The following is a 26964-nucleotide window of genomic DNA, read 5'->3' on the forward strand; positions in this document are numbered from 1 at the left end:
AGAGGTCTGGGGCTGCCTGCATCTTCTGTTTTTCAGGCTGAGTTTACCTATTTTAGATCTCACAGTGTGACAAACCTACCCTGATCTTCTCATTAAATAGCTTCCCTACTTATTGATTACTGATTGTGTATGATGTTTTGCTCTAGAATTATTCAAATTCCCAGTGGAGAGGCTTCAGCAGGGATAGGGTGTGCTTGCCATACCCCCTTCCCATCAGGCCACTTCACTCACGTTTCGACGTGAGATGTTGGTTGTATTCACTCCTGTACCATGCCTCCCCAGACTTCCTTTGTTATACTTCTATTTCTGCCATCTGTCTTTTTGGCCTCCCCTCATATAATAATTCTCTTTGGTGACAGCTCTTCTAAACACCTTGCTCCTCACCATGCTCCACACCTCATAGCTTGAAGGCTATGTACGTGCTCTTTCTGTCTCTCAACCTGGAGACACAATCCTTCTGTGTCCACCCACAGCATTTTTCAGGTTAGAGATGGCTGCGGATACGTTTGTCTCCTGGAATATGAAACCTGCCCCCTTGCTGTCTTGTGTTCATTTTGTTACTTCATTGCCTTGAATGGGATCCTTCATGACATGAAAACCCTCCTGGCCCAGATGACATTACCAATGTGATATCCTTCTCCTTGTCACTCACCCCAGAGGGGACATTTCCATCATACTTTCCTTCTCATACCCTCTTTATGAAGTTATTGCTACTAATCCCTGGAAGTAATTTGGTATAAAGCAGATTTGGCAGGGACTATGTGTTCGGAATCTGCCAGGCCAATTTTAAATGCTGACTAAAAGAGCAGCTGACGTATCAACTCACAACAATTAACCTCTAGATCAAAGGTGTCTGATATAATGGGTGCCCTTAATTGTTTCCATGCCTAAACCTAATTATTGGTGACTTCTGTAGATGTCTAAATAATTAACATTCATAGCTTATTAACCTCTATTTTTACTTTCACTGCCATTCTAATCCAGATTGTATAAATCTGGCTTTGTAACTAACTGTTGAAAGTCTTCCTAGTTTTCTGAGTGGTTTTCATATACCTCTTATACAGCAGAGGTCATTCATGAAGCAGACAAATCCCTTATGAGAAAATTGCTTTTTTGAGAGAACCAAGAACTTTAGAGAGAGATTCACATGTATACAATATATATAGATTGATCTCCCCAATTGTCTCTTCTCCATGTCACTCACCATCTTGGTCTACTCAAAACCCAGAACTATAGACTTTGTGCCCTCCATTCCTTCCCTGATTGCTGACAGCTTAAAATAAGTGTTAGACCGGGGAATTCCTTCTCTTCTAAGCTTTCTTCATTGATGACCTCTCCCTCAGACTAAGTAGACACAAGTGAGCTTTCTATGCCCACAATGAAATCCCCTGACGATGTAGTCTTTGGGTTCACTTGCAAAATAGATGTTTCCAAGAAAGTTCTGTTCTTTCCTTTTTGTCCATGTGTGGCACATGTGGCGGTGGTATACGGAGGAGCCGAGGAGGCAGGCACTTTGAGGTGCACACTCCAGTTGTAATCTTTCCTGCTTGCTAATAGCATAACTCGGAGGTTGACTAACCATGAGGGGCTAGACAAGATCATGTGAACACATGGGAGAGGAGAGGAGCAGCTGAGTTTCAGTGTTGTCCTCCATCCGTAAGACAAAGATCAAGGAAACAGGGGGCACTGGATGGAATTGTGTCTTCAATGCATCCTTCTCACCCTTTTCTTTGGGGGGACTGTAAGTGTGGTATTTTTTTAAATACACCAATCTGTCCACCCAGAGGTCTAGTTGGAGCTGGACACAGGAGGTTTCTCAGAGCTCCAGATTATCACCTCCCCTATGTCAGGTTCTAGGAGGGACATCCCCACTGGGTCCCTGGGGATGAGGGTGCCTAAATACAGCTCATCATATTCTTCATTGTTTTGTTCACTGTAACCTCAATGTTAGTAGACTTTGTTCTTTATTACCTCATAATTTGAGGGGGATGAAGAGTTCTAACATCTTTAGGAAATCTTGTAGGGAAATGTTTCTCATAGGCTGACACATAAGTCTAGTTCAGTACATAACTGTAGATGCACAAGGAACGTTGAAGTTTCACACATCACATCATTTTAGATATGGCCATCTGTGTGGCTTGAAAGGAATCCCAGTGCCTGAAGTCTGGGTAAGAAACCCGTTAGTTTCCTTTTGGAATGTCTTTGTTTCTTCCTTCCAAAATCTGTCTTCCAAGGACTCCCTGTGTATCCTCTATCAATAGTGCCAGAATCCAGTTTGGCTTGATGGTGGCCGACTCTCCTCTTTTGCAGGGAGGAAGATGAATACTCAGAACTGCGGTCAGAGCTCAGCCAGAGTCAACAAGAGGTCAACGAGGACTCCAGAAGTGTGGACCAAGACCAGACCTCTGTGTCCATCCCTGAAAACCAGTCCACTATGGTCACTGCTGACATGGGTGAGTCTTCCCAAGCCTCCTGCCAAACAGGATTTTGGCTTCTGGGCTGCAAGAAGAACCTTAGAAGCACAAGGCAGCCCAAGTTCAAATTTAATTACTCAAGGAATTTGGTAAGCAGATGAAAACACATTTGTTTTAATCCTTTGTTCACTACCCTATTGGCCACAATGAACTAAAGAGCAGCGTTAGCATTCTCCTTTGATGAGAATATGATTCAATTGTGTGTCACTTCTTGAAAATTCTAGAAGCAGGAAGTTATGTTGAAATACTGTTGTAGTGTTCCTAGTTAAGTTCCTTCAGGGTTGGGAGAGTTGGAGGAGAAAGGATGGACTGGGTGGCAGGGCTTTGCAGGAGAAGAAGCCAAGAAGGTTTTAGCAACTGTGATGTAAGGAGGAGGAATCTAAAATGTCTTCAACACATTGTTCTAAACGGTAAAGAGAATGAGTATATTGCTTGGTGAGAAATTGGATTGAGAAACCAATTGAGAAGTAGTTAATAATGGTGTTTGTACTCATAGAGAAACTCATGGAGATAACTGATGCATGGTATTTTAAACTTCAGGTTATGCCTATCATTGGGTTTTGGAATTAGATTTATAATTTTTTTAGAAATAAAAGCAAACAGGGAAGCAGTGAAGTGATAATGTTGCTTCATGAACTTTGTTTATTGCATGCCAAATAGCATGAAGGTCAGAGTTGGAATGTTGTAAACCTTTGGTTTGCTTTGGAATGCCTGTTGGATTCTTGAGACAGACTGAGGTTTGGCATTGTCTGAGTCAAAGAGAGCTTCTGTGATTGAAGGGTGTGAAGTCAGAAAAGTAAAACATTCCATGTCTTTGGAGATAGATGTCACAGATAGAGAGAGATGTAGGAAGAGCCAGGAGAAGGGTGAAACATGTATTGAGTTGGAAAGCAATTGACTTTTTAAAAAATTGACTATTATTGCATATAAGTTTAATTATGCATCCGTGTAAGTGCTAGGGCATCATGAATCATGGTACCATGGGAATATCAAAGAAATTTGATTCATCTAAGGTTCTAAGAAGTCCTTGGTCTAGAGAGTAGCATGTGAACTAAGAGCCAGAGAACCTGTGTCAATTAAGCAGGTTAAGGAGGAGATGAAGGTGTTTAGTGAGGATGGGGATATATTCAGAAAGATGAAGAATCATTGTGATGTGAAGATGAAGGCTGGAGAGGTAGTAGGAACCAGAACATTCAGAGTCCTGTAGAACATGTTGGAATCTTTACTCCAAGGAATAAGAAGCTGCCAAAAGATTTAACAGTGTGGGAGATGATCCTACAGTGGCATGAGATGATCAAATGCATTGTAAATCATTCAATAGTGTGGAAAACAAAAAGAGTGTGTTGAGGAAACTAGTTAAGAAACCATTAGAAAAGTCTAGGCAGATCAGATTGTTGCTAGGAATTGGATAGTGACAGTTGAGATGTAGAAAAGAAGATGGGTATAGGAAAGGTAAGAATTGAAAAAGATTTGCTTAAGAACCATGTTTAGTTGGGGTTTCTGTTGTTGTGAGGAGACAGCATGACCATGGAAATTCTTACAAAGGAAAACATTTAATTTGGTGGCTTATAGTTCAGAGGCTCAGTCCATTATCATGGTGGTGTGCAGGCAGTCATGGTGCTGGAGAAGTAGCCAAGTGTCGTACATCTTGACTTACAGGCAATTTAGGAAGTGAACTGATTGACTGGGTATGGCTTGAGCATATGAGACCTCAAAGCCCAACTCCACATTGACACACTTCCTCCAACAAGACCACACCTACTACAACAAGGCTACACCTCCTAATAGTGCCATTTTCTTTGGGGGTCATTTTCTTTCAATCCACCATAAACTGGAAGCAGCATAAAAATGAGATATAAATATGGATGTCTCAGATTTTGGTGTGCACAGTGCATGGGTGGTGAGGCCATTCATCAAATGTTGGAACATGGTGGGAAGGACCAGTGATTTACTCTCAGATAGAGACAGGTAGAGATGTATGCTTTTTGGGAGGCATGAACTGGAGGTGTTAGAGATGCTTAAAAACCCAATAGACATTGAGATTAAGAAGTGGAGCCGGAGTGTCTGGGGTACAGAAAACTTTTTGGGAGACATTAAATTATGATTGGTACAGCAAAAGTTGATGTTCAGATAGTGAAATTGGTTAGAGACTGAGTTTCTGTTAGTAGCATACAGCAGGAATCTGAGGCAGAGGTGCACCTTTCCATTAGTTTCAGAGTAAATTAACAGTTTCAGAAAACACGAGTGTATAAGCATGAGTCCTGTGCTGACTTTGTTGATGTGGTTATGTTTTCCTCCTTATAGAATATTGAAATTGTAGATCCTGTTGTTATGTTGCCTGACTATCCTACTAAACTCTATTTGGCAGTTGTGTGGTGCTTCATCTCCTAGTCTAGAGCCTGGCTTGGGGCATGTGTTAAAAGATCCTATTGGAATGGATGAATGAAGCTATTGACCTGCCTGTCAAAGACGTTGGAAGAAATTAAGGTCAGGTGGATGTTGGTGTTCAGATCTGATGGGGAATCAGTGCTCAGCAGTCTGAAATGTTGAAAAGGCCACATGAGATGGATTTAGCTGCATCAGGCATTGAGAGGTGCACTCTTAAGTGAGAGCAGCTTCAGCCACGCAACAGTGTGCACAAGAATGCGGATACTGCTTCAGGCTTAATAGTTGGAAGGTAAAGTCTGAGGTCTAGGTTCAGGTCTTTGCTTTGTGTCCAGGCTGTCTCCCTCAAATGCATCTGAACCCAGCATCCAGACTTGATGTTGTAACACACACAGTCATCTGCTACCAGCTAACCTTTAGGCAAAAGTCTCTCATGGCTAAATTCATGTCAGTGTTGTAATTGTCTAGACTCAGCAGCTTTTCATTCTATACTCCAAATACAGCCATAGGCAGCCAAACCAAATCCAACAGCCAACAGATCTTTGTCACTGTAGAGGACCAGCCATACTCTGACTCCTACATTTGTTTCTCTCAAATTTCATTTTGTGAAATTACTAGGTGAGCCATAGTCTGACAAAGTCACATAATGAAGTTTGGGAAATGCAGGCACAGACCTACTTCAGTGGGCTCCTCTCCTTGGGGACGTCTCAGTGTGCCTGACATGACACGGCATCTGTTGCACTGATTCCCCAAGGCAGGAGCTCACAGCTGTCTGTCTGCATGATGAGGCATCTCCATTTTCCCTCATCATTCATCCCAGATTATTTCCTCCATCCTGTACCTCACTTGGAAATGTGTGTGAATTGTACTGGCATAATCTTTCCTGGTGGCACCGAGCTCTGTAGGGGCATGGCCTCTGCCAATGGCAGCATGCATTCCCTGCCTACCCAGAAAACTCTTTAGTCATCCTACAAGCTCACTGTGTGCTCTCTTAGGTACTGGGCCAGAAAGGCAGATCCTGCCATCAGATGGCTGCACGCCCACATTCAAACCTCTTAAACCTGGGCTGTCATCCAGACTCCTCACCACGGGGTCCCATGAAGCCCGGAGTCCCTGCCACCACACTCCTTCTCGACTCCTCTCTTTCCCTCAGCCCTGATCACATTCTCTGTCTCTTACAGTCCCTCCAACCTGAGCAGACTCTGCCCTCCAGGGTGTGTGTGAGCTGTCTCTTCTCCTGCGAGTGCCCCTTGCTACGACACACGTGAAGCTTTCTCCTTATTCTGGTTCCCTTCTCGCGTCTTCAGCATCAGTCCACATGCCGTCACCCCCTTCCTAGCACCTGGCACTGTGGAAAAAAGCTGGGTTTGCTGTTATTTCCTCGCATGTTGCTAGTCATCTCACGTGAGAATGCAGACTGCATAGGGCAGGCATTTTGACGACCTTGTATGCCAATCGAATGATGCCCAAGCACACTTGGGAAATCCAAGCCGCAATGGATGCTATCTATTGGTGCAAGTCTAGGGAGAATGCGGCCAGTTCCCTAGAAGAGACCCACAGCAGGGTCAGGACCTGCAAGGGGGGATCCTGGGAGGAAACTCCCCAGAAGCCATGGCTGAGTGGGGACTTGAGGTTTAAATGGGAGTGGTGAGGTTGAGGGGGAGTTGGGTATGGGAGAGTTTTCAGTTGAGACAACTTGGCAGAGCTTATTAAACTGCAGCACAGAGTAGAGTCAGCGTGTTTGTTGATTGGAACTGGCTGCCTGACTCTTATTCCTTTGCCATTTTCCAATTAAATTGCTTCAATAGGGTAAAAAGCTTCCATATATAGACACCATTATAGGAAATCATTAAAAAGCATCCATTTCATTATGGTTGCTATATTTGTGAACCTGCATTAGGAACCCAGAGCTTTCCTCAAGCTGGATTGTAGATGCACTTTGCTGCAGTACAAAAACAATAGCACTAAGTCATCTGTTTACTTCGTCAAAAAAATTTTTATTTTCTTTTTGCAATCACCACCTGCCAGAGTTCCTGAGCACTATCCTAGGACCAGAGGACCAAACAAGCAACTTAGATTTCAGCTCAGAGTGCCTGACATCTACCTCTGTAGATGTCTCTGCTCCTGCATGCCTCCTTGGACGGTTCAGTGACTGCAGTTGCTGTTGCAGCTTCCTGCTGTCCTTTGAGGTCTCAGCGCTGATGGGGGGAATTATGGGAGCAGCTGCATAATCACAAGCACCTGGCCCAACTGTGCTACGTAATTGAATGAGATTTTGCTGATCTCAGGATGGGAGGAGCACTCGCAGGCCAGATCATGCCGCTGTGCCTCAGGAAAGAGCACGTGTGTGTGTGCACGCGCAGCCTCTCAGCATCACATGAGTCAGAGTGGTGTTCTCTCCAGCAGCCTCTTCTACGGCTTCAGTAATGGAACTATTAAGTCTCGTTTGGAGCCACTCACTGCTGGAAAACTCGGGACCAGATTGGCCTTGTGTGACTAGTGAGGCATGTTGTGGGTTAGGATTTGGAGAACTCTTGAGTTCTAGTGAGAGATGGGTACAGGGCTGGAATTCAGCGCTGTTTACACAGGAAACCCTGCTTGCTGCTATGATCCATTAGTGGAAGTTTCCTCAGTAGGAGTCTGTTTGGGGGGCCAGCCAAGGAGGAATTTACACACGAAATTTGGCTTTTTGGCATTGCTGTGGCCGTGAAATATGGTGAATGTAAAAGTCAGATTTTCCTGGCTGGCTGGCTGATGAGGCCTCATGACTTCCGAAAGGAAAAAAAAAAGTTGGAAAGTGTCAAGGTGCAGGGTCCAGGACAAGGACTCTTGAGCAGGGCAACCTTTACAACCGCACGGCCACTCTGGAGAACCGTGCTTGCTTCTGGGGTGGCTGGGTCGCCTGTCCTCCCTGGCATTTAAGAGTCAGATAGTCCTGAACCCTTGTGGAAGCTTTGAGAAGCCAGCTCCCAGGATGGCGGTGCTAGGCGGGACTCAATCGCAGTCTAATGGGCTGATGTAACAGGGATGATTTTGGCGGCCACATCTTCTTTTCAATTATTTTGGGCAACTCAATTTCTCCCAGGAGGCTTACAGCAAGAGTCCCTCTAAGTTCCAAGCCCTAAGTACAGCTTTGAGCATTGATTCAGTGGAAGCCTTGCCAAGGTGACCTTTTCCCCAGAGACCAGAACTATGTCTAAGTGACTGAAGAGTTGGCTCAGTGGTTAGGAGGACTTGTTCTTATAGAGGACCCAGGGTCACAAACATCTGTAACTCCATTCCCAGGGGACTCCAACACCCTTGTCCTACCTCGGCAGGTTCTAGGCACGCACCGTGGTACACAGACATACATGCAAAGCCAAGCATCCATACACACAGTCAAAATAAAAAAGTAAAACCATGTGTAAATGTTAACATTTGTAGAATACATTGAAAACACAGAAGGCTATCACTCTGCTTCAGTGTGCTGTGTTTCTCACACATACTACCGGTCAGTGAGTTTCAGCCTCCTGAAGAGACTTGGCTGGGAGTAACATAGAATGGAAAGGCAGTGATCCTCAGAGTTTACTCAAGACCAGCTCCCACTGTTGCTGGGGTTACGAATTCTTTTTTTATTATAATAAGCATTCTTTGTTTTCTAAACAGACCATATCTTCTAAGGTTGATTTATGTTTTCCTTGGTTGAAACTCATGACATATTTCTGCTTTAAAACCAGACCAGGCTCTGAAAGCCTGTTTAGTCTATACTGGAAACAAAATCCAGGCCCTCACTAGCGTTGCTGCTCCTCCAGCAGTATGAGTACTCTAAGGCAGTATTTTAGATTGCTGATGCTTGGTCGTCGCTAGAGACCCTTTGGACTGTCTTAGCATGGGAATAGATGCCGGTGATGATTACAGAACAGCACAGGGCCTTGCAGGCACAGTAGGGGACTGGTGTTCATCTCTGCACATGCTTTCCATAGTTTTCAGTTACTTTTTAGAGGTCCAGAAGGCAGGTCCAAGAGAGATTCGCCTTTCAGATTGCCAGAACTTCACCTCTTGCTACCCCAGAGGGGGGCCCCCCCATCTCTGCAATGCTGGAGGTTACCTTGCTTTTCAGCTGTGCTATGCAGGTGACCAGTTCTTATATAAAGCAGTGAAACTGGAGCCATTTTTCAGGCATTTGTCACCAAAGCCTTGCTTTCCAGGAGGCGTGGCCAGTGTGTTTATACCAGAGGTTGGGGATATACATGATTTATGGCAGAGGAGGAGGATTCTAGAAGGAACACCTAGAGCAGTTGGGCAGGCCCACTATGGAGGGAAACTTCATGCAGCTGGTGTTTGGTGATCCTTATGCCTTCATATTTACAATCACATTTACTGTTTCACAGAAACAAACTGTCAGAGATCTAAAGAGACGCATCAAATATGAAAACAAACCTCAGGCTGGTGAAATATTGCTGAAACAGAGTGAACATACAGCCTCCTTTTCACCGAGAAAAGAAGCACAGAAGTGAGCCATTGCATGGTGGGCGTAGCTGGCTGTCCTCAGGACTCCCAGCCTGAATGTGCCTGTGCTATGCCCCTTTGTCTGTGGCAGGGACATTTGGCAGGGCCTTGCTCTGCTTCAAAAGGGGCATCTTTGTGGTGGTGTCTGTATTGAATTCAGACCTTCAAGTGTCTGCACTACTTCAGCTCTCCTGTGCAGGTTCTGCCATACCCCACCCTCCCACAACATTTTCAGAGACTTCAGATCTAACAGAAATGGTCAGATGAGTGCCCATAAACTTAGTCTAGATTAATCACTGAGGGATGTATAGTCTTTGTTTAGATTTCCCCATCTGTCACATGAAGGTCTTGTGTGGTTTAATCCAGATCCAGGCAAGGCTCACAGGCTGAATTTGCTGACAGCGTCCCTCATCGTTCCCTCTTTTACTCTGGAACACACTGCTGAGATTTTGTAAACTAGTGTGATGCTGTCTTGTTCTGGGTGGAGGGATTGCTTTCTAATTAATTAGAAGTTAGGTTTCTTTGTTGGTTGTTTGTTTTGCAAGAAGTCTCCAGTGTCAGCTCCATAGGTGGTAGTGTTGAGATGTTTTCAGACTATGTTGATATGTTTCTTGTAAGTCCTTTTGTCTTCAGTGGGCACAGACAGTGAGGGCTTACCAGGCATCTGTGGACACTTCCTTCTTTCCTCTCAGATGCTTCTCCTTGCCATTCAGACTTGGAAGTCTGTTGTATCATTTTTATGTTGTATGCTTTGTCTGTGGACCAGTAGCAGAGCAACAGCCTGGAAGAATGTGGAAGTGTTTTTAACACTGAACCCATTAATGTGGGCTAGGATTTTCCCAGTGGTTTAAAAATCAACAGCATTTTTTTAACACCCTGTTGAAAATTAGCCAATTCTGGTTTGTAGTTTTTGCTGTCAATTCTGGATACAAACTTACTTGGTTCTTAGAGAGAAAGAAGCAAGCCGTAGTCACATACCAGGAAGTGTCTAACCAGGCAAGAAGGCTAGTCGGGGTGGATAGCGTCTTACATCCTTGTCAGATCGCTAAGCTATATGGTCCTTCACTTAAACAGTGACAGCAATCTAAGTGCCTTAATCAGTGCTTCTCAACCTTCACAGTACTTGACTCTTTACTACAGTTGTTCATGTTGTGGTGACCCCCAACCATAAAATGATTTTTGTTGCTATTTCATAACTGTAATTCTGTTATTCTTATGAATCATAATGTAAATAACTATTTTCTGATGGCCTTAGGCGACCCCTATGAAAGGGCCATTCAGACCCCAAGGGGTCATGACTCATAGGTGGAGAAACACTTGCCCTAGATCCTCAGGAAAATAGATCCTGACCATTGGCTCTCCAGTTGGTACCGGATTCTGTCTAGGGTAGGTTACATTTAGAGAAGATAGCAAAATGTAGGAGAAGCTTCAGATCCCAACAGAGGGAGGCAGCCACAGAGGACAGCCATGCTCCCTCAGCCTTGGTGCACATAGACATTACCAGGTCTAAGGGGGTCAGCTGTTGATGGCTCTGAAGGTCGCTGTGCTGGGTGTAGCAATTACCGACCCAGTACTCCAAGAATAAATTGTATAAACACAAGTATAAATTGTAATGAACTTTGGATGGTAATAATAAATCAAACCCACCTTTAAATTTACAACAAAGACTGCTCCAGACACTGGTGCTTGTCAGATGTGTAGATGCATTGTTGGCCACTTCTGCCTGCTTGGGCCCCTCTAGTCCAAAGAGGGTTCTGTTCTGTTTGTTCTTCAAGTCCTGTTTCGCTGTTACAGAAAGTTAACTATCGGGGCCAGCTGCTTAGATTATCTGAGCTTCACTCTTCTGAGACTCTCCCACCGAAGGTTAGCATGAAAAGAAACTGAGACCTCCATGCGTGTGACACTGTTGGGAGACACAGTTGCATCACCTCAGGATACACAGGAAGTCCGTGTACCTTGAAGATCTACAGCCAAAAGCACATAGTCTCTCTTATGAAACGGGGATGCTTGCTCCCTACTGCCAGGAGATAATTCATTCTGCCTCTGGCAGCCAGAAAGCTCAGGGCTAAACAGACAAAACTGTCCCCTGCAGCTGTGCTGTTCAGGATTTATTTCCAAAGTCTCCCCAGTCCCTCTGGCTGTGCGTCACTGTTATTTGTGGCGACCTGTCAAAAAGCTACCTCTAGTTTTTTTCCTTTAAGTAATGATGTAAATAAGTCGTGTTAAAGAATGCATCTTTGATACAGAGGGCCTCCTGTCTTTCGGAGGTAGAATAGGGCCGTCACCTTACCTTCTCCATAGAAAGCTTAGCGTGGCTGAAGTCCCCTCCCCGCTGCCTTTGGCTGTAGGCTCCTGATGGCATGTGCGCTCAGAGTAGTGACGAGTCAGTAACTCTGTCAGTTGCTGAGGCTTCCTGTATCTTTTTCTCGTGTTCTCCTACCCCACCCCAGACATTGTTCATGAACACCCCCTCAGCTTCCTTCCAAACCAAGCATAAACTTGAAGGTGATGTTTTCTGTTTCCTATAAGCTTGTTAGCTTTTGAGTTCCCAGTTTATGTACTGGAATATGTTTATTTTTGTTGTGAGCATATATATGTAATATATATCATAATACATAGCATTATAGTATGATAAGCATTTTATTATTATCATTTTATTTTCAGAAACACTCTTAATTACATATCTATCCCCCCATTCCCTCACCCTCCCATCCTCCCATGATTCCCACCGGCCCCCTAACCCACCCACCACCCACTCCCCAGGGATAGTGAGACCCTCCACTGGGAATCATCAACATGGTAAACATTTTTAAGAGAGCAGTTCAGAGGTTTTAACTGCATCCATAGTTTTACAACCATCACCACTATCCTTTTTATTCTCAAAACCCTGCACACACCAAATAGTAACTGCCCAGTATATCCTTCCCAGACTCTATGCTGCTTGCTGTCTATGCATTTGCTTCTAAACATCTTACAAAAGTAGAACCCCTGTCCCTGGCTTATTTTACATGACATGATGTTTTTAAGATTCATTCACATTCTAGTCCCGGGGTTATCATATAAACCCTATATTTTCTCAGAGCACTTTCACAGTTACTATTCCCCGTTCGTCTGCCCTCTGTTGACTCTTCTGGCTGTAACTAGGAAATCCACGTGCAGGCTTGTGGTCGTCTGCCCAGAGAGCCCTATTCTGGTTGTAGTAGCTGTTGCCATGACCCTGACCATAGAAAGTTTCTGTCATGGTTCCTGTTCTCCTGCCAACCCCCCATGTTGCTGGGAGTGGGTGGGCAAAAGTCCCCTGTTCTTCCCTCTGTTCCCCAAAGCCAGGTCACTGTCTTGCACTGTACTCTTGAACTGTGTAGCAGACGCAGCCAGCAAGGCTCACCCACCACCAGGTGGTCCTGTATGAGTGAGGGGTGGAGTGACTGAAGATAAACCCTACTTTTCTCAGTCCTGCTGAGAAGCACGTTCAGATCTGGGAATGTGTGCTCACCCAGTTCTGGTTCCCCGGGAACCTGCACCTAGTGTCAATGGTCACTCAGAGACGGGACTGTGTGGTGACAGAGTCAGCTGCTCCACACTTGGACCCCTTTGCCTCACCTGGGTGCTAAGGTCCTGTCCTTCCTATCCAGGCAAACCGCCCTGATGTGCGTCTCCCTTCCCCTCCCCACTGTCAGCATCCCCTGTGCATGATGAAGAAAAGCCTACGGCCTGCGCCAAGTGTCCCGGTGCTGACAGTCTCGTTTCTCTGTGTTGCTGACTCCACTGTGTAGCGCTGACTTTTACTCTTTTGCAATTGTTTTTGATTGCCTAGCCTGTTCTACTTTGAGATGCAGTGATGAGGAAGATCAAAGTCCTTTTCTTCATAGAAGGGGAAGATAAGGAACATACATGTCAGATCAGATAGGGCGCAGGCGTGGGGACTGGAAAGAGACCAGAGATGGGATCCCTGTGCTCTAGAGAGCAGTGTCTCGGTGGGGAAGCTGTGTGGTAAGTGGGAGGGAGCGAAGCAGAAGAGCGCCTGGGAGAGATCAGAATTTGACATCTTCTGGTGATAGAGAGAAGCCCTATAGTAGGAAAGAGCAAAGGGAACCTGGGGGGCAGTGACAGAGGAGCAGAGGGTCAGGCTAGTGATTCTGCCATCTGAGGAACTGAAAACGTTTCCAGTATCTAGGCCCCACCCCCAGAGATTGTGATTTAATTGGTCCTGGGTGGGGCCCTGGCATTGGCATTTTATAAATACTCCCCCAGGGATTGCATGGTGCAACCTGGGCTGAGGACATGAGTCGCTGATATATGTAGAGTTGTTGACGATTGTGGTAAGGAGTGTGATCTTAGTTTAGTGGTAAGGGGCAGGGCAAGTCATTGGACAGTTTGGTCTCAGTCTAGCTACAGTGTGGGGAGTGGAGTTGCTGGCTTGGAGGATAGGTGGAGGTTGCAGTTACAAGACGGATTGGATTTAGGATGTGAGACCAAAGGACATGAAGGTTGCCTCAGAGTTGACCTGAGTAACTGGCTAGGTGGTGGGTTCCATTCACGGAGGTGGGAGAGACGGAAAGAAGCAGTTTTGAGAAGATGGAATCGTTGTATGCGTGGGTTAGAGTAAAAGATTCCTGCTGTGTGGCTCTCTAGGTTTGGGAAACTAATAGACGTGGACAGCCAAATGAAGTTGGTTAAATGGTCCTGAGAAATCTACTTCCCATAATGCTGAGCAGTTTCATGCAGTTTCATGAAGTGCTCCGAAGCTTAGCACCAAAAGCAGTTGTCTTGTAGGTGCACTGACCAACACAGACATGTGACCAGAGGGGGAACTGGGAAGATACCAGCTCCTTGCATGCAGGACACAGGCTACCCAGGCTTGCTTGGGGAGACTATAGCATCCTCCACACAGAACTTGCTACAATAATTGAAAGCTATGGCAATATACAGGATCCAGAACAATAGGGAGAAGAATGGTGGTTGATTTTTGAAGGGATTTTTGTTCACAAAAGAACTATTTTATAACATGTATCTAACTCATTATAATTAACTTTCTTTCCCTGACCAGACTCTGGAATCCAGGAGTTTAATGGTAACCCAGATGGTTAACATAAACTTATTAGAATTGTTTACATTTATATAGAGAACTATGGAGTTTGTTAGAAGTTGGTTATCACCCCACAGGAGGACATGGATTAAATTGTACAGGTGGAACATTACCAGCTGTTGTATGGGGGGCAGGATCTGAGGCAGACTTGAAGCTTACTGAAGGCAGGAATAGTTTCTTACAGTTTCTGTGTCTTAATATCTATCAGTGATGCTCATTATGAGGTTTTTTGTTGTTGTTGTTGTTCAATGAGATTGAGAGATCTTTATTGTACTTCTAGAATCAGTGTTGGTCCTGAATGGCTGAGCAAGAGGATTTGACTGGAGTTTAAAGTCTCTTGTGGGGCACTATGCTCTTACTAGCAAAGCTCCATGTTGTTGCCTTGATTAAAAGGCAAGAGAACTCGGGGTGGTTCAGGTATTTAGAAAGTGGCCAAAGTCTAAAACTCTTTAATAAAGGATTTGTATTGGCTGCGAGCCTCGGGTAGCAGCCAGTGGGATGGGGCTGGGTGATGCTGACTTTGGGAGTGCCGTTGTTCTCCCATTGCTCCCAAATGAGCCTCTTAAGGTAAAAGAAACCAAAAGCATGCATTGCCCATTTGCTTGTTAATGGATTTTGTCCTCCTCCTCTCTCAGATAACTGCAGTGACCTGAACTCGGAACTGCAGAGGGTCCTGACGGGGCTGGAGAGTGTCGTCTGCGGCAGGAAGAAGAGCAGCTGTAACCTCTCTGTAGCCGAGGTGGACAGGCACATCGAGCAGCTCACCACGGCCAGCGAACACTGTGACTTGGCCATCAAGGTGGGCCTCGCTCCCCGTCTTCTTGGCTTTCTGAGGTCAGAGGAGGGGAGGGGCAGACTCCTTTCTCGACATTAGATTTCTTGAATACCTATTGGCTGTTGACAGCCATACAAACCATATTGAGCCATCCACTAAAGCAGGGGTTCTATAAATATTTGTTGGGCTAAATTACCCTGGGAGGGTTGGCATATCAACAGTGATGGTTTACTTGGAAACCATTGCACGAGTAGCACCAACCTACATCATTTTGGTGTAGTCCACCACAGTTTTTTTTTTCTTTTTGAGGCAGGGTCTCATTATGCAGCCCTAGGTGGCCTGGGACTGCAGACCAAGGTGACTTAAATTCATAGAAATCTACCTGCCTCTACCTCTCAAGTGCTGGATTAGAGGTATGCACCACTACGCCTAGCCACTATAATATCCTTATGTTGCAAGTCGACCTCAGAGGCTTTCTTACAGATTTAAGGTTTCCAGAACCCAACTTTGTAAGATCACAGTCTGTGCTGTCCGAAAGGGATCTGGCTGAGTCACCTGGTGCCCAGCCCGTGTATCTGGGTCTTGACCACACCTTTCCTACGTTTTCCTCTTACTTCTGAGAAAAGACTGAATGAGAGGAATTCATAGCATGTGCACAGCCTCACCTCTTTCCAGATAATGGGAATGTCAAGTTCTGCCTGATCCCAGGCCTCGGGTGTCTTTATATTACTTCTTTATGGCTTAACGACTAAGGCCTTGCAACCCAGACTTTCAAGTCTTGCAGGAACTGATATGAAGGGACAGTCCAGCCCCAAGTTTCTGTCAGGAAGAATTCTGGATTTCCCAAGAGGGTGGCAGTGCCCTCAGATGAATTATGAAGAGCATTTCCAGTACATCTGCTGCTCTTTGCATTTTTCTTCATCTGGGTCGCAGATGGATAGGTGGTAGGATTCAGCACGTGGAGAAGCAGTCACTCCCTGGTGTGTGTTTTCTCTGGTCTCTCCCAAGTCCCGGGTTTGATTGCATTGCTGACTTGGGGGCTAGCTCTGGTCTCAGCATTGGGGGTGGGCAAGGGTTTCTGGCAACTAGCTGTGGAGAAAGCAGAGCCAGATAGACCATCTTGGATTTGAAAGGAAGGACAAAGCACCACATGTGGATAGAGGTGACAAGATTTGGGTGCCTGTCTTCCCCGGAGAAACTGGTGCGAGTGACCCGCTGCTATGTCTTTAGTGTTGGGAGCCTTCTGTTTCTCATCGCTGTGTGATCTCTCTGCTCAGCAATTCCCCTTCCGTTTAAGAGCCAGCTGGGCCATGCTCCTTCTAAAGGACAATATGGATGAATCGTTCTCAGAACAAGCAGAGAACGGTCTTCCTAATTTTACATGTCTTCCTGATCCTTTAACTGTGTGTTTAAAATGAAAATTTTAAAAGAACTTTCCAAATACTATTAAGATTTTCTTCTACTTGGTTCAAATCCATCTCATTAGCCAAATGACTCCCTGCTGTCTGAGGAGCCTCCACTAAGGGCCCACTCTTTTCTGTGTCACCAAAGCTGTATTTTTGTCTTTGCCATCTTGGGACTGAAGCTCATTCACACCATCTGAATTCTCATGAGACACCAAGAGTGGGAAATTGTGATGTGACCTTCCTTATTGCTGAGCTGGCTCACGGAAGGCCTGTAATTTAGGAAACTTACAATTAGACTTTGTGTGCATCCTGCAACCTCGTGTTAGTCACAGTGTTATCAGGATCACTCACCGGCCTGCTGCCTCGATGCAAATTTTGACCAGCTCTGGAGCTCCTAAAGGAAATAAACATTGTGTGGGTACCACGCACAGCCTCAGCACCAAGAAGGGTCCCTGTTGTACTTAACTCTGGGGACTACTGAGTAGCACAGACTGTGATGCAGGCAAGTGGCAGCCTCATCTGAATCTGAGGAGAGAATGACCCAGAGATGTCACTATGTGGGGCTCTTCACCCCACTCCTGGGCTCACAGGCTCATCCTTCCTGTCCCCTTACTCCAAGGGACCTAGCACGGCTTTGATGTGTGACTGTGTTTTTCAGACAGTTGAGGAGATTGAGGGAGTTCTTGGTCGGGACCTTTATCCCAACCTGGCTGAGGAGCGTTCCCGGTGGGAGAAAGAGCTGGCTGGACTGCGGGAAGAGAATGAAAGCCTGACGGCCATGCTGTGTAGCAAAGAAGAGGAGCTGAACCGGACCAAGGCCACTATGAATGCCATCCGCGAGGAGCGCGACAGGCTCCGGAGACGGGTGAGCATGCAGCCAGGCCTGGCTTAGGTAGGGATGGGAGGGGTGGGCATGCAGAGCCAAGGCATCTGAGGGAGAGATTCCAGAGCCTTCATCTTAAGGATTCTCACTCTTAGGAATCGCCAGGTTCTTCCAGTTCTGAAGTCATTCATGAAAGTAGTTCAGAGATCCTTAGGGTAGAGGTAAGATTAAAAAAGCAGCCTTCCCAGGAATTCCTAAATCTGCATAGATGCTACAATTATGTCAGGTCAGCAAGTCTCAATCTACTCATTGGGTATAGATATGAGCAAATTACTAGTTTTGAAGGTGTCCCTCGTTGTAGGTGATGTTATAATTAAGGACAGCATCTTTCTGAACTCACATAAGTGTATTTCTAGAACCCAGCTATAATCTGATATTCCCTTCATGCATGTGGAGTTGTAAACCTTCAAGTCAGCAAAGGTGGGTCTGGTGATCCTGATGGAGTTGACTTAGCATGGAGGCCTATACCACCTGTAATTACCTGGGTCACACTTCCCATCTCTATAACTGATAGTCTAATTAGGTGTGAGCTTGCGTGTGCTGGCTCATGTTTTGCAAGGGAAATATTGGCCTTCAATGTAGTCACTGGTTTAAAATAAATCTTTTTCTCTAACATGGGCTTGTAAAGCACAGAGAGCCCTTGCTTGTAACTCACAAGAAAAAAAAGCCAGTCGTCCTGCCATTCAGAGTTTTTGTTTCAGCTCTAGAGGCCAGCACTAAGAGCGTACTCTGGAGGGATATCTTATACCAGAGCCCCAGAACCAGACAGCCTAGACTCAAAGCCTGTCCTGCAAAGGCACTGTGAGTCTTTGGCCAGATACCTGACCTCTTTGGGCCTGTTTGCTTCATCATGAAGATGATGGCGGTAATACTTGGTGTAGGATGATTAAATAATACTCACAAAATGGTTACATTGTGCCCAGCATGCAGTAAATGCTAGAAAAGGAGCGGTAGTTGCTATGGGTAAAATCAAGATTTGAGTAATATGGAAGATTTGCCTTTATATATTCTTTTTATTCATAAGAATCCTTAGGCGTTTGCACATCTCTAACCTGGACAATGAACAATTAAATATAAACATATGCAAAATATGTATCTTTTTTACCCATCTGTTTGTGCTGTCATTATACTTTATATAAATGTACATAATGTGCACCTCATTTATCTCCAAATAACAAATTTTGAAGGAATGTGCATTATGTCCTCCAGAACTTGTGTATTTACCCCAGATCTGGATTGACTTCTTTTCACTTCTAGACAATTGTGAACCTTAAAGAATTTCCTTTTGAATGCCAGTTTTTTTAGACTTTAAATACTGGAGGACTTCCACCGCACATTACCCAACACATGTCATTTCCCCGAAGAGGGATCTGTCTCTTGTGGTCTAATGTTTGCCTGACCTGCAGCCTTGAGAGTGAGTGAGGTTCAGTTTCATTTTGGTCTCTCTGAGTCTGCATAACGTACGTCTGTTTTGCTTGTCTCTGTGGCAGCTCCATGCTCACAATTCATCAATGTTTCCTGGAGAGCAATGGGGCCACATGTTTTCCCTTTGCCCATCTTCATCGCTTAGATTTGACTAGATCAATAAAATTGGTGCTTGTCCCCTGCCTGCAATTAAACCAAGTGCTCTCTGTAGGTCTTCTGAGCCTTGTTCAAGATTTAATTAAATTAGGTCTTTGATGCAGGCAGTTAACAAATTGGGCTACTTGGCAGAGCAGTAACTAAGGGACAGCAGGCAAATATTATTATTGGTCTCTGTTCATTATCAAATGAAGTAATCATTTGTTTCTGAGTGTCCTGTAATGTCACCACTTATTTCCTCATGCTTACAAAAGCAGATTCAAACTCACCAAAGTAGGATTAGTGTCTCAAGAAAAACATTTTGTTCTTTCATTAATTTGTGCTCTTCACAAATGATTAGCCTTCTCTGGCCAGGTAAGGGGTCACAGTGATAAACTGGAATATGACCCTTGGCTTCAGGGATGTTGGAGAGCCGTTGCAGTGTTATAGGTTGGTGGGTAAGGACTTGTGATGACCAGTTTGGTTTCTCCATACTGTTTGCGCTTTTGACCTAAACTGCTTAGGTCAGCTGCTATGAAGCCACAATGTTCAACTCTTTGCCCAGTCTGTTTAGCTCATGCACCAGGGATAGATTCAGCTTCTGGGAGCCCATTTCCTATGGTGGGAGGCCATGCTCAGCCTTAATGCAGGGGGAAGGGCCTGCTCCTGCCTCAACTGAATGTGCCAGGCTTTGTTGATTCCCCATGAGAGCCCTTACTCTTCGGGAGGAATGGATGGGGGGTGGGCTGGGGGAGCGAGAGGGGCAAAAGGAGGAGTAGGAAGGAGAACTGTGATTTGAAAGTAAGATGAAATTTAAATAAATAGATAAATAAATAAATAGAATATAGAATTCTGGTATCACAAAGTCAGCAAATCCATGTGCCATTGAATCAAATAGACTTGAAACAAATAGACCACAGCAGTCCCTTTGGAAGCCTTACATTCTTTAGAAAGTTGTGCATACCCATGGCACAAGGTGGTGGTAATAATTTCTTTCGTACATCCTACACTCTACCTGAGTCTTCTCTGTGTGTCTTGAAGTGAGTTCCACCTCCCTCTCCAGGGGTCCCCTTATGCTTGAACTCGCTGTCAACACCATAGTTGATGTTAACCTCCACAATTTAGGCTCTGGCAGCCTCGTTTCAGGATGCACTTTTTACTGGTGTCTTCCTCAAACTGCTTTCTTGTGTACTCTTCCCCGCCCTCTTCTTCACTCTGTTCTTCCTCCCACACAGACTGGCAGTTAGCAAGTATTCTATTAATAGTGACGTAGAGGTCAGGTTCCATAGGTCTCAACAAATCTCTTCTGGCATCTTACGTGAAAACAAAATGATCTTAGGAGAGAGCTCTGTGTGGGTGTTACTCTAGGTGCTGTGAGCCCAGCGGAGCATTGCTGATGAAGTACACTCTCTTCCTGCCGTATGATGGGGGGAGCTTACTGGGACCTCAGGCGTAGGACTGGTCGGAGCTCTGGTGCTGCCACCTCTCTGGGAGTGGCTCCAAGGTCCCCTAGGAAGAATGAGCTCACACTTTGTGCTGATGAGCACTAAGATAATGCCTCTGGTTGTCACACTTACTTTTGACCCTCCATCCCTGCCCTCACTGTACCTTTGAAGTTGCTCAGGGCTAACTCTTGACTATAAAGGAACTAATTAGCCGTCCAAAATCAGAAATCTGGGAAGAAATTGGGAGGGCAGACAGAGCACTCGCCGTGTAGCCAAAGCCATTCGACAACCAGATCTCGGTGCTTTCCTGGACTGAAGAACAAAGGAGAATACACCTGCCAAATCCTAGAGCTATGGAAACAGCTTATGTTCTTCCTTCCTATTTTGTGGTCTGCTTCAGCCACCTCAGATTGCTATTGGTGATAGCATAACACTTGCCTAAAGTACTGTTTAAGTTAGCATCCTAAGAATAAACCTGTGTTTTCTACACTTGGATTCTCTTTTCTCTTTCCAAGGCTCCATGAAGAGTCTTCTAAAATCTCCACTAAGAGGATTGAACCTCCTGGGCTCAAATTAGGCAGCTTTCCACGTGGGCATAGATGGCCCCAAACATTATATTGAACTCTTCTGATCTACTGGGTATACTCTCAGCTTTTTTCTCTTATTTTTTGCACTCATGCGTGCGTGTGCATATGTATGTGTGAGTGAGAGAGAGAGAGAGAGAGAGAGAGAGAGAGAGAGAGAGAGAGAGAGAGAGAGAGAGAGCTTGTGTGTGTATATTCTGTGGAAGCCCAAGGTAGACAACATGAATCGTCTGTGATCACCCTCACTCAATCAAACCCATATAGCTTGCCTATATAGCTTGCTCTGGGATCCTCTTTCTGAACCTTGCAGAGCTGAACTGACAGGCAGGCCACTGTCCCCACCCTGAATCTAGTGAGTTATAGGTATCTAAAACCTGTTCTGCTTGCTTGTGTGATAACTACTTAACTACTTAACCATCTCCAGCCCAACTTGTAAAAATATCTTTTATTATTAAATTTTTGATGTATTAAAATATGCATTTATGGTAGTGTGGTATTTGAATGCATTTACATTGAGTAATGTGAAGTCAGGTTAGAGATGTCTGCTCAGGGATTTCTTTTTAATTTTATAGTGAAAAATTAAAAATCCTTCCTCAAGCTCTCTGAAATGTAGGGTTACAGTCATGACCTGTGTGGTGGTTTGAATGAGAAAGACCGTCACAGACTCACTCCAGTTTGTGGAACTGTTTGGGAGGAATTAGGAAGTGTGACCTTGCTGAAAGAGGCATTTCACTATGGCTGGGCTTTGAGGTTGTGAAGTAACTCGCCATTCCCAGTCTCTCTCTCTCTGTCTCTGTCTGTCTGTCTGTCTGTCTGTCTCTGTGTGTGTGTGTGTGTGTGTGTGTGTCCACTGCACTGAAAAATACCATGATCTATGATGTCACCCATCTTCAAGAATGGACAGCTATTTCGTTTTAACTAGCCACGTACAACTATTCAAGTTTGAATTTAAATAAATTCCAATCAAACACAATTTAAAATTCATCTCCATGAGTAAACTAGCCACACTGCAAGAGTTTGCAGTATAACCTCACACATCTGGTGCTACCCCTGCAGACATGCCTGCTGTAGAGCACTGTAGTTACTGCAGGAGAGTCTGCTGCAGACAGTTTTACCTATATACTCCACTGCAGAACACTGTTACTGCAGGAGACTCTGCTGCAGACAGTTTTACCTTCATAGTCCACTGTAGAACACTGTTGTTACTGGAGGAGAGTCTGCTGCAGAGAGTTTTACCTTCATACTCCACTGCAGAACACTGTTACTGCAGGAGAGTCTGCTGCAGACAGTTTTACCTTCACACTCCACCAAGGTATCCATGTGTCAAGGGGCTCCTCCCCATGAATGTGGGCTAACTTGGTTTATTGGGTAGTTTTTAGTTCTGGGTTTGGGTCATTTAATTTCACCCCAAATTTATAGGAGATGATCTTGTATTCCCTCCAATTGCCCTTCTTTCTGTATAACTAACTACACACTCTTAAGCTGGGTTTTTGCCAACTGATGAACACTGTCATTAAGAAATAAGGCATAGTCCAAAAGGAAGGCGCTTATCATCCTTTAATTTTCACAGGGTCCTCAGCTTTTAAAATGAAAATGTTTAGATTTAGAAGTTACTTAAGCACATGAGTGCATATAGGAAATGACTAGAAGCAATTGTCTGAGAGCAGATGGAAGGGACACATAAACCTTTTCTGTTTTAACTTGCAGTGCTACTTAGCTTTTTCCATAGTCAATATTCAGTACCTTTGTGGTTAGGAAGGCAAACATTTCTGAAACATAGGTCATTTTTAATGGTGTTGTAATATATTTGCTAGGACTATTTGTATTTTTAAAAGCAAACATGGTGGCTCATGTATGAATCCTTGCACTGGAGAAACTGATGCAGGCCAATTGCCATAAGATCCAAGGCCAGCCTAGGCTAAAGAATAAGATCCTGACTCAAAAAACCGAACCAACCAAACCAACCAACCAGGATGAGTGGGCTGATTGGTGCTTTAGGTGTGGGCCATTGATTGTTTCCTGTTCCATGTAGACGGAATGTAAGTTTTAGAGTGATGTTAACTTTGTTAATTATTCAGGACCTCACAGACTCCAACAGGGCAGCTGCCTGGGAACATACTGAGAGATTGGGCCTTGCCCTCTGCAGAGTGGTCTGATAAACACCTCCACACCGACACTGCCTTTGGTTTGTTAGGAACTATTCTAGAAAAATCTCCCATCAGGAATTCTGTTTGACTCTGGCAGACATGTGTCTTTATGGTCTGTACCCTGTCTGTGTTGGGGTGGCCCAGTCTGTCCGCTGTTTTGGCCCCTGTGTCTGTTGTATTGTGAGGACACTGCACATTTCCAGCAAGTCCCACCTCCTGAAAGCCACAGAAAAGCATTAGGCTCTTTTGATCAGCTTCACTATTGAATGCAATTTGCTCCAAGGGAACTTCCCTATTTTGGCTTATAATATGTTGATGAATTATTGAAATTTCAATTACTTTTGGTTCCCAAGATAGCCCAGACATTCAATATGAAAGCTCTCTATGAGATGCTCTTGGGGGGAGGGGCAGGTAATCTGGTCTCTGCTTTTGCCTGGAAGGGGCTGACACAGGGCTTTAGCTCTGCTCTGCCTATCTGTGAGGCAATAATGCTTTGCAGTCTTGGGTTAGCCACTCAGGGTGTGTTTCTCTGACATCCAGCATTCACATCTTTGGGGGGCTCATTAGATACACAGATTCTTGGCTTCTTGTAGCACTGGTAAAAATCTAAACCACTGGGGTGGGGCTCTGCCATCTAGGTTTGTTTGTTGTTTTTTTGAGACAAGGTTTCTCTGTGGCTTTGGAGGCTGTCCTGGAACTAGCTCTTGTAGACCAGGCTGGTCACAGAGATCCGCCTGCCTCTGCCTCCCGAGTGCTGGGATTAAAGGTGTGTGCCACCAACGCCTGGCCCGCCATCTAGGTTTTTGACTAGCACTATAAGGGAGATCTGGTAAACCACAAAATTTGGAAAACCCTACTCTAAATGTCAAGTGTGTCTTCTTTTTGATCGAATCTGACAGTTCTATCATAAGAACTTGTGGGAGCTGTAGTCAACCTGAAGTATAATAAACCAGATGGCACTGCCCAGTAATCCCAGTACTCTAAACACAGGAGGATCAGAAGTTCAGGGTCTCCTTGGCTGCATAGTGAGTATAATAACAGCCCTTGTACCCTACTGATTAAAGTGTGCCCATGGCTATCAGAAAGGTAGCAACTGTCCCCATTTACTGAGATCTTTCTCCCCTTGGAGGTCACAGAGTAGTGACCACAGATAAATGAGATTTAAATATTCATTTTAAAAATTTCATATGTTTGGGTGTTTTGCCTGCAGGTATGGTTGGGCATCACACCTGTAGCTGGTGCCTGTGCAGGCTAGAAGAGGGCATCTGGTCCCCTGGGACTGTAGTTACAGATAGCCATGAGCTTCCATGGGGGTGCTTCAAACTGATCCTGGTCTTCCGGAAGAGCAGCCAGTGTCCTTCCTTAATCACTGAGTTTTTATGCCTTGGCTATGTAGATGCTCCTTCCCACTGGAGCAGGGACACTCCTAGCCTTGGCTATCTGGAGGAAAGTTGTTGGTATCTGCACCGTCACTCCATCCTGCCCTCGCCTCTCTCCCAAACCCCTGTCTCCTATAACATATCTCCCAGACACTGTGCATATAATTGTATTCCCTGACTCCACACTACCCCAGCGGTGTCTCTGCTAAGCCCACCCCTGACATCCTCCTGTGGAACTCCTATCACATGCATACCTCCTTACACGCTCTGGAGTCACTTCAGGTGGAGGCACAGTCTTCCCAAGTTCTGCTGTCTTGGAGCACTTAGGAATGATGTTTCTAGCGTTTGTGCATGCATGTTAAGACCTGTTTGCTATGCTTGTGTGGGCTCTGAGTTTCCCTAAGACTAGAGATCACATCCTTATCTGCACTGACAACCGCAGCATCAGCTGCTTCTCTGCTATATGAACAAATCTCCTCCTGGGTTGGGAGCATCCATTGCTTAGTTTGCATACTCTCCTTCCTGCTGGTAAATAACAGATGATTAGTTAGCAGTGACTCCACTTAAGGATACAGTGACTTCAGTGAGCTTGACCAGCTAAGCATTACAGTTGGGAACCGTGCCATTGACTGTCTGGCTCCTTTGCCCTTTATCCTGAGAAACGACCAACTCTGTCTAAAGGGATTATGGTTTCAGGTCCGAGAGCTCCAAACTCGACTGCAGAGTGTCCAGGCCACTGGACCTTCTAGCCCTGGTCGCCTCACTTCTGCCAATCGCCCGATTAACCCCAGCACTGGAGAGCTAAGCACCAGCAGTAGCAGCAATGACATCCCCATCGCCAAGGTGAGCTCCCAGGGATGAGTCTGGGGATTGGAAATCTTCTTATCTGAAAACCCCAGCTGTGGCTGAGCCCACCATTGTGTAGGCATACCAGTGTGCATACCCTAGGGGCTTCCCATGGGACTGAGTGTCAACTCTCCCAAGCCAGGCTGCAGGGAGAGATAACCCACTAATAGGTTTAAGTCTCTCTCAGTTGCAACCTGTATGGCAGCTCTCATTAATCAGCCTGCTGGAAAATGTCACAGCTGACAAGCCATTGTGGAGAGTTTTGTCCAGTGCAACCTAGAGGTGGATGGATACTTTCTTTCAAGGAACTAAGGTTCAGCCCCTAGGGGACCCTAAGTGATGAAGCAATGATTTTCCCCCTCAGAAGACTGACAGCTATGCCAGCAAACGAAAACATCACAGAGCTAAGTGTGGCATTGCAAGCCTGCAATTCAAGCCAGGAGGCAGAGGCAGGAGGATCACTGTGAGTCCCAGGCCATCCAGGGGTCCATAGTGAGACACTGTCACAAAAAAGAAAAGAAATACATTGTTACCATTTGTTCCTGCCACACAGCACACAATGCCTTTGTATAAGCTTCTAAAAAGAACCTGTCACAGGGTACAAATGGCAGGTGTATTCCTGCCTGGCAGCCCTGATAGTCTCCACAATGAAGCTGTTTCTGAGCCTTTACGTTTATTAAGTTAGGTGAAACCATGCTTCTCAGCCACACGTGACTTTTGTCTCCTGGGGAACATTTTGAATGGTCACAACTGGAGTGCTACTGGCATCTTGTGGCTAGAGTCCAGGGATGCTGTCGTGGGCAGAGCAGCTCTCCCATCCCCAAGTTGTCCAGACCCAGAGGTGCTGAGGCTGAGAAGCCGGGTTCAAGTTTATGGCAGCAGGGCTGAACCAATGAATTGTTTTAATGAATCATTTTCCTTGACATTGCTAAAAATTGTGTAAGCATGGACTCAACTTGTGTGGGGGAGTGGTGTGGACTTTCCTTTTTTTTTTTTTAAGATTGCTGAGAGAGTGAAGCTATCAAAGACCAGATCGGAATCATCATCGTCTGACCGGCCAGTCCTGGGATCAGAAATCAGTAGCATTGGGGTGAGTGTCGGCAAGGGGTAAGGAAAGAAAGAACCCAAAACAGCCACACAGACCGTGGCGCCTATGGGATGGAAATGCCATTGTTCACTCCCCGTTTGTCAGTTAATTATATAATAAATCATAATGGTCTCGTTCCACAAAGGCAAAGTAAAAGGTTGTAAACTTTCTAAATGGTGAACTGCTATTTCAGCTTTCAGGGCGACACCCCGCCCACCCCACCCCACCCTATCCCTGACACACTTGAAATCTTCCGAAGAGGAAATATCATGTCCTTAGTTGTGGTGCCATTGAGTGTCTTGGAGTATCTGCTTTATGTCACCTTGCCTGACAGAGACCCAGGGAGTTGCAAAACACCAAAGGGAACTGTGTGCTTGCGCATACATCTTGAAGGGAGGCAACTGTCCAGGGATGGAGAA

General features: G+C 45.3%; 1 protein-coding gene across 6 annotated transcripts in view; it reads left to right on the forward strand.

Annotated features, from left to right (window-relative positions):
• Mcc (MCC regulator of WNT signaling pathway) overlaps window positions 1–26964 on the forward strand; it is a 389841-nt gene that overhangs the window by 308469 nt on the left and 54408 nt on the right. For all 6 annotated transcript variants that reach the window (XM_040741852.1, XM_040741851.1, XM_005069154.4 and 3 more), the window contains 5 exons: window positions 2311–2453; window positions 15069–15232; window positions 17273–17479; window positions 25309–25455; window positions 26459–26548. In XM_040741852.1, the coding sequence (XP_040597786.1) occupies window positions 2311–2453; window positions 15069–15232; window positions 17273–17479; window positions 25309–25455; window positions 26459–26548 (751 nt within the window). The remainder of the gene's footprint in view (window positions 1–2310; window positions 2454–15068; window positions 15233–17272; window positions 17480–25308; window positions 25456–26458; window positions 26549–26964) is intronic.

Source organism: Mesocricetus auratus, unplaced genomic scaffold (assembly GCF_017639785.1).
Source record: "Mesocricetus auratus isolate SY011 unplaced genomic scaffold, BCM_Maur_2.0 Super-Scaffold_6730, whole genome shotgun sequence".
Taxonomy (NCBI): Eukaryota; Metazoa; Chordata; class Mammalia; order Rodentia; family Cricetidae; genus Mesocricetus; species Mesocricetus auratus.